Raw genomic sequence first — 6860 nt, 5'->3', positions numbered from 1 at the left:
CCCAAGATGAAATACACTGAAATGGAATATATTGGCAAGGGGTGAGTCCAGCCACACTTACTTCTACACAACCATGGGCCAGGGGTTCTTCTGCTATATCACTGGTATATCAGGAGTTCCACTGGAATATCTATCCAGTGTGAAGTCAGGTCAGCTGCAAACATGTTCAGACACTGGAGATAGATTGTCCTATCTCTTCAGCGCTGCTCAGAACTTGTGAGGGTGCTCAGAAGGCATTGTCAGAGACATCTCCATGCTGCCAAAGCCTGCCTACATCAAGGAGCAGGACCTGGAAGATCTCCTTGTCTCTCAAGTGTGGGACAGCTCTGTGTTAATTTCTTCAGTATTTTTGTATGTCTCAAAACCACACTGCCACACTAATGAATAAAGAAGAATCTTGCTTGCCTGAGAGGGCAACCTAGCCCCTCTCAAAGCTGTGAGATAACAGTTCCCAGGAGAATTTCATTCAATCCACGGTTCTTGGAAGGAAATGCTCCATGCTCAGAATAGGAACCACAGAGTTTAGAAACTCAAACCTAAGATGAAAGAATAAATTCCCTTTAGGAGCTGAGGCAGTAAACCCCAGCGCTTCTGCAACCAGCCCAGGCACTGCCCATGCACTTGAGAGGAAAATGCATCATCTGCCTTCTGGCAGAGCCCTCCTGCATCCTGCAGGTTTTAGGCATTTACAGCAGAGATCTCCTGTGTGGGCCAGCTTTCACTCTAAGAAATAAACAGCTTCTCCTTTCTCTGCTTCTGTTTTGTTTCTAGGCATTTTGGATCTGTGGTTAGAGCACTCAACCAAGCCACAGGAGGAGAGGTAAATGTCAACATCCCCTGCAGACTCTGCTGCACTCAAGGCCTTTCCCCTCTGGTGCGAGCAGCTGTGGCTGGAGCTTTGGGTCGAGCTGTGCTGAAGAGGCACAAGAAACACAGACTGGTACCAGCCTGCAAAATACATTGGGGACAGTCTTTGTCCTTTTCAGCTGCCAGAAGGAAGTCACGCAGGGCAGCAGTTCATTTCAGAGAAGGATGTGCTCACTCGCTCTCAATTGCTAAAACAAAGGTGGTGCCTTAGGGCATCTCACTGCTCTTTGGGGCTACAGCTTCAGAGTCCTGAATTCTCATTTCTGGTTGCCAGCAAATACATCTGAAAGTTACTGGTAGTTCTTTAGCCACCTGCAGTGCTGCACTTGAGAACTGCACATAGGGAGAGATCTAAGAGGCATCCCTAGAAATTCGAAGCCCTGCCCATAGCCCAAGATGTAGCCACAGAGTATTAAGGCATGGATTACTTCTTCTGAATCCCATACAAAGCAGCAGGGAGTGGGCTCAGAGGTTTGTGGGTGATAGTTGAGACACCAGTGTCACCAAGTGTTCACGGCAAAACCTCAGTGGCCACATGTCCTGTAACTAGCCCCCAAGGGAGTGGAGAAATGGGCTATTGCAATGTCATTTCCTAATTACTGCAATGCCTAATCACAAGGCAGTTTGGCACAGCTCAACTGTGTCATTGCAAAATCACTTGCTCCATGTGCCTTGTGGTCTCATGACACCAGCTTCTCAAGTTACTGATTTTCAGTGTAATTTTAGGTGGCCATAAAGAAAATAAGCCTTAAGGGACAGCAGAGGAAGCAACTAACCGTTAATGAAATCACAATCATGAAGAAGCATAGGAGTCCCAGTGTTGTGAATTATTTAGACAGGTGAGTGGTCATGGTCTTATCCTGTGAATATGCATGTACATACTGCAAACATGAGAGGTTAAAAATCCACTTTGGTCACTTCTAGAAAGTAGAGCTGTTAATTATAATGTATTAATATTTCTCTACTCATCTGCAATGGATGAGAAGAGAGTGCATCTTGTCTGCATGAGTCTTCCCTGGCACACGTAGTTTGAAAATTATTCCAAAATTATTCAAAACCTGGATCAGCTGTATCGTACAAAGTTAATACTTTCTAAGTTCACTGCCTCCACATTCTTTTGGGATTGATTTTTTAAAGTTTCTTCAATGCTGAATGATGAACCATCCTAAAGTGGATTTCCCTTGGATTGTTGCCCCTCTTTTTCTTTGCTATGCATGCCAGGAAGACTAGGTGCTTATTTCCAGAAACACCACGCGTGACAGGCTTTTGATCTGGGCTCTTACTAAACCACACTTTTCACTTGCTGGCCATCTAAGACATCTCCTTTTTCACAGCTGTGCCTTTCTCCCTGAGACTGCACAGATTGCAAACAAAGCACAGCCAAGAGGGAATGTCTATTCCTTTTATTCTGTCCTTGTCACAAAGGGCCTTGGAAACAAGAAGCCCGGAAGCAAAAAATCAAGTAAGCCATGCATGTTTATCTTCACGCCCTTGTTTCTTTCCTTCAGCCACCTTCTGGGTGAGGAACTCTGGCTGGTCATGGAGTACATGGATGGAGGCGCTCTGAGCGATGTCATCAGGAAGACCTTCCTGACTGAAATCGAGATAGCAGTCATCAGTCGGGAGGTCAGCAAGCCCACCTGTGCTTTCAAGGGTTTGGGCAGGATTGTCTGAGAAATAGGGGCTCAGAACAGGAGAGGTTTCATGTGCCAAACTTTGCTTCTGCGTTGCTGGTATGCTATGGGCACGTAAAAGCATCTCCAGTGAAATGCCTGGAGTGCCCCTGCACTCACTCTACTCAGTTCTTGTACTCTTATCTCCTGCTGTTGTATTCTCACTCTGCCTCTTGTATCTGCTGTTCTCCATCTTGCCTCCCTAAATTTTTGCCTGTCTTCACTGCATTCCTCACTTGTAGAAGCAAGGTGCTGGTAGCAGGATTTGAAATGAACAGCAAAGGTAAAAAGAGAGACTATTTACTTTCAGTCCTCAGCTAAAAAGGATACTAGTGCAGCCAAAATGCTCTTTGCTTCTGAGCACATCCACTGCAGCAGCAGTCATCCTGGCTGGTTTGCAGGGGACAGTCTACAACAGCAGGTGCTGTTGCTCTTTCAAAAGGTGACATGCCTTTCCTTAGAAAGGTCCTGCTCTGCAAGTGTTGGAGCAGCAAATCTTCCTCTCAATGGCACTGTGTTCTGCCATTACTCACCATTCTCCTGGGGAATGGGAACCTTTTAGAGTCTCTGTTTCCTTTCTGGTGTGATGAAATCACTGGGTTTGTCCCTCCTGGTTCTGTTGACTCTCTCAGTGCTTGCAAGGATTGGCTTTTCTTCACTCAAACCAAGTGATCCACAGAGACGTGAAGAGCGACAACATCCTTCTCAGAACCGACGGCTCTGTCAAGCTGGGTCAGTATATTCCTGGTCAGGTGCAGCGTTCAGGGATGTGGGGTGAGGGGCTGCTTTGAGTGGCTGCCAGCTCCCCAGGAATGGTGCTGGTGGCAGTGCAGGGACCCCCCGCTCTGAGCTGATGACATGGTTGCAAGGTGCACAGAGGTATGACAAGGAACAAGCAGTCAAAAGGGGTGTTGCTCTGTGTGTGTCCATTGCAGAGGGAGGGAGCAACAAGTCTAAAGCTTCCATAGAACAAAAGCCACTGCTGAAGGCAGTATACAAAATGTGGGGATTTGGCTAAAATCCTGAGGAAACAGAGCAGGGACAGTTGTCCAGGAGATTCAACAGCACATTCTCAAAGTTCTACTGGGCAATTCTTTTGCTTGGTCTCCTAATTGCACAGAATTCAAATAAAAGCAGTATTTTGCTTTCCCCTCAGCTGATTTTGGCATCTCTGTTGAGCTCAGCCCTGGGAAGAATAGACCGTCCTCGGTGGCCGGGACTCCTTGGTGGATGGCGCCTGAAGTGGTGATGCGTCAACCATATGGCCCCAAAGTGGACATATGGTCTTTTGGAATTGTGGGAATCGAAATGATAGAACGGAAAGTTCCCTACAGGAGCCGAAGTCCTGCCACGGTAAGGAGCAAATCCTCACTGATCCCGTTTGTCTTTCTCACCTGCCCTTTGTTCTGCATGCCATTGGACAAAATCCCATTGCCATCTGCTGGAACTACTGCCACCAAGGTCCACTCCTTAAAATGTCCCTGCAACACATCAGCATCTGCTGTAGTTTTGTTTGCATCAGTGTGGAACTCAAGCTATACCACATGCAAACAAACCCCATGCTCAGGCAACATTTTCCTTTGGGCTGTAAGTGGTTCCAGTTCTTCGGTCTGTGTAGATGGCCACAATAACAGGAAACAAGCATCTTAGAATTGGTGCTATACTTCCAGAAATGAAGGAAAGAAAGCCAAACCTAACAGAGTTTCTAAAAGAGTGGTTTTAGTGAGGAACTGCATTCCCTGTGCAGTTTCTGCACACTGAGAAACATGCCTGGAACCTGAACATGAGGCTGCAAGGGCCACAGAGTCTCTTCTGCTTCTTGTGCAGTGTTGCTGAAACACTTAGTGACTGTGTTTCTCTCATAGCCCAAGCCACCTTCTCCACATCACCAAGCCAGGGCCTGGTGAGAGGGAGAGCCTGCCAAAACCTCCTGTTTGTTTCCTGGCATTTTCTGGGATGGGTCTTCCATTCATGCATTGACTTGTGTAGCTAAATGAGCAGAGGGTGTCCACAGGGATGGCACCTCTCCATCTTCGGAGCAGGAAAAGCTTTTCTGTTGCTGCGTAAGGAAGCTGAAATTTTCAGGCTGCTGAGAGACAGAGCTGCAGTGGCTCCTGTGTGCCCAAGCAGGCATTTTCATCCCCATACATTAGTGCATGCACCTTAATGTGTCTGTGTTGAATATGAGATTATAAATGTTTGTTTCCTTACCTGGGGGTTAACTGATGGATTTCCTTTCTCTTCTTCCAATTACCATTGTTTTCAAGAACAGGACAAAAAACTTTGAAAGTTTTGTTCTATGGCAACCGGGCTGAAGTGACCCACAAGCACTGCAGAGATGCCTTTCATGTCCTAATCCTTGGAATTATTTAGTATAGCAAAGTCCCCCTTCCAGAAAGGCTGCCAAGCTGGTGTGAATCCTCAGAGAAGCAAATGTGCTTTTGCTGATGTAGTTCCCAACTAACTAGGTCAATCAATGAAATTGGCTGCCAAGGCAAGATCTGTGGGATGTTGGCAAAGCTGTGGCTGCATCAGAGTTTGTTTTTTTGTTGGTAAAGGAAAGTCATCTCTGGGTCTCTGCCAAGGCAGAAACTGCCACTGAAGAAGAGAGGTTAAACAATGGCTTCTGGGAGGGCAGTTACAGATGGGAAAGAAGCAGGTGGAGCCTTGTGTTTCCTGTTTCTCCAGACTAAATTCCTGATAGCAACAGCAGGGACGCCACAGCTGCGGCAGCCCAAGCTCCTCTCGGCTTGGCTGCGTGACTTCCTGAGCTGCTGTCTGCAGAGAGACGAGGAGCGGCGCTGGTCTGCCAACGAGCTGCTGCAGGTAAAATGCCAAGGGGCTGAGGTGAAACAGTGTGCGAGGGATGGGCTCCTCCTCCACCAAGGTCCGAGGCCTCAGATGAGCCCCCTTCCTCCTCACCTCCACTCTTGGTGCTCTTCAAATGAAAATGCTGAGGAGTGCTAGACTGGGCTGGGCTGGCAGGGCTCTGTAATGTCCTTTGGTCCAAGTGTCCTGCAATGAGCAGGGACATCTTTAGAGGGATCAGGTTGCTCAGAGCCCTGTCCCACCTGACCTGGAATGGTTCCAGGGATGTGGCACCTACAAGCTCTTGGGACAGCCTGTGCCAGGGTGGCACCCTGCTCTGAGTAAACAAGGTCTTCCTTAGACCTACTCTGATTAGATCCCCTTTGTGTTTGAAACTATTTGCCCACATTCTATTGTAACTGGCCCTGTTAAAAACGGTGTCCCCCACTTTCTTCAAAGCCACTCTGAAGTCTTGCAAAGTGGCAATAAAGTCTCCCTGAGTCCCGTTCTTCACAAAACTGAATACTTCCACCTCTCTCTGCAGAAGATAGGACAGGTGTTCTATTTTCTTATTCTTTCTGTTGCCCTGTTTTTTAATTTGGTGGTGTATTCTGTTTTACCTAACAGCAAAAGAATTGATGTAGAGCATTGTAGAGAGACATGAAATGGTGGTGGAGGAAGCCACGGCTGCCAGTCCTGGCAGAGCACTCTGGAGAGATTTGGCTGTGGGCAGGAGGGGCTGTGAGGGACTCACTGTGAGCCTCTGAGGGGCCCTGGTTTGTGCCCCCCACCCCACCCTTAGAGGTTTCTGGCACACAAACAGGGAGAGCTGAGAGGGACTTGTCCCAGCCCCATCTGCTGCCTGGCACGCTCAGGCAGAGGGGAACTGGCCCAGGCTGACTGCCAGGTTGTGTGGCAGAGAGGGAACTGCAGGACCCAGCGCCACTCGGCTGGCCCTGCTGGGAAGGAAGGTGCCATGCAGCACAGGAGGGGCAGGGCATGGAAAGGCAGACACTGCTCTGTGTGCCTGTGGAAATTAGCACAAGACAGGGACCTATGGGAGTCATTGGAGCTTCTTGAAAGGAAGAAACCCCAGGGACAGAAAGCACCATTTCTAGAGCACTGGCAGGGCAAAAACCCCAGCAAGATGGAGAAACCAGAATAAATGGATGAGTGGGATTCTGGGCCGGGTTTGCCTGTGATGGCAAGATCCTGCACATGACAATTGAGGAGCAGATGGTCGCATTGTTTTCCTTTCTGGGTCTTTCTAGGGACTAGAGGAATCCTGATGGAGTATGTGAGGCACTGAGCTTGGAAGGTCATGGTTCACTGTTCTTTGTTGTTTTTTTTTCCCTTTGGACAGCATCCATTTGTAACATCAGCCAAGCCAGTATCCATCCTGGCACCACTTATCACCGTCCTGAAGAGGATGCAGCAGAGAAGAATGTAACAACCAAGTAGAGATGTCATCACCACAAGGAATTTTGAGGACTGGAGGATTATAGGAGGAGG

The 6860-nt window shown here is 48.1% G+C and overlaps 1 protein-coding gene across 1 annotated transcript; it reads left to right on the top strand.

Moving 5' to 3' along the window:
* The first annotated feature begins 212 nt into the window (after positions 1–212).
* On the top strand, positions 213–6299 carry LOC146763602 (serine/threonine-protein kinase PAK 1-like). Its single transcript, XM_085567218.1, has 4 exons — positions 213–1706; positions 2376–2493; positions 3173–3272; positions 3697–6299. The coding sequence occupies exons 1-4, from the start codon at positions 1663–1665 to the stop codon at positions 4188–4190; spliced, it is 756 nt and encodes a 251-aa protein (XP_085423344.1). The 5' UTR covers positions 213–1662; the 3' UTR covers positions 4191–6299.
* The last annotated feature ends 561 nt before the right edge of the window (positions 6300–6860 follow it).

This window comes from Lonchura striata, chromosome Z (genome assembly GCF_050655825.1).
Source record: "Lonchura striata isolate lonStrDom1 chromosome Z, ASM5065582v1, whole genome shotgun sequence".
Classification (NCBI taxonomy): domain Eukaryota; kingdom Metazoa; phylum Chordata; class Aves; order Passeriformes; family Estrildidae; genus Lonchura; species Lonchura striata.
This window is presented reverse-complemented; position numbering and strand designations above follow the sequence as displayed.

Excerpts from the sequence above, each read along its gene's own strand:
- LOC146763602 (XM_085567218.1), top strand. The coding sequence starts at position 1,663 with ATGAAGAAGCATAGGAGTCCCAGTGTTGTGAATTATTTAGACAG. Across the intron at positions 2,494-3,172 it reads TAGCAGTCATCAGTCGGGAG|TGCTTGCAAGGATTGGCTTT; the intron begins GTCAGCAAGCCC and ends TGACTCTCTCAG. Across the intron at positions 3,273-3,696 it reads CGACGGCTCTGTCAAGCTGG|CTGATTTTGGCATCTCTGTT; the intron begins GTCAGTATATTC and ends CTTTCCCCTCAG.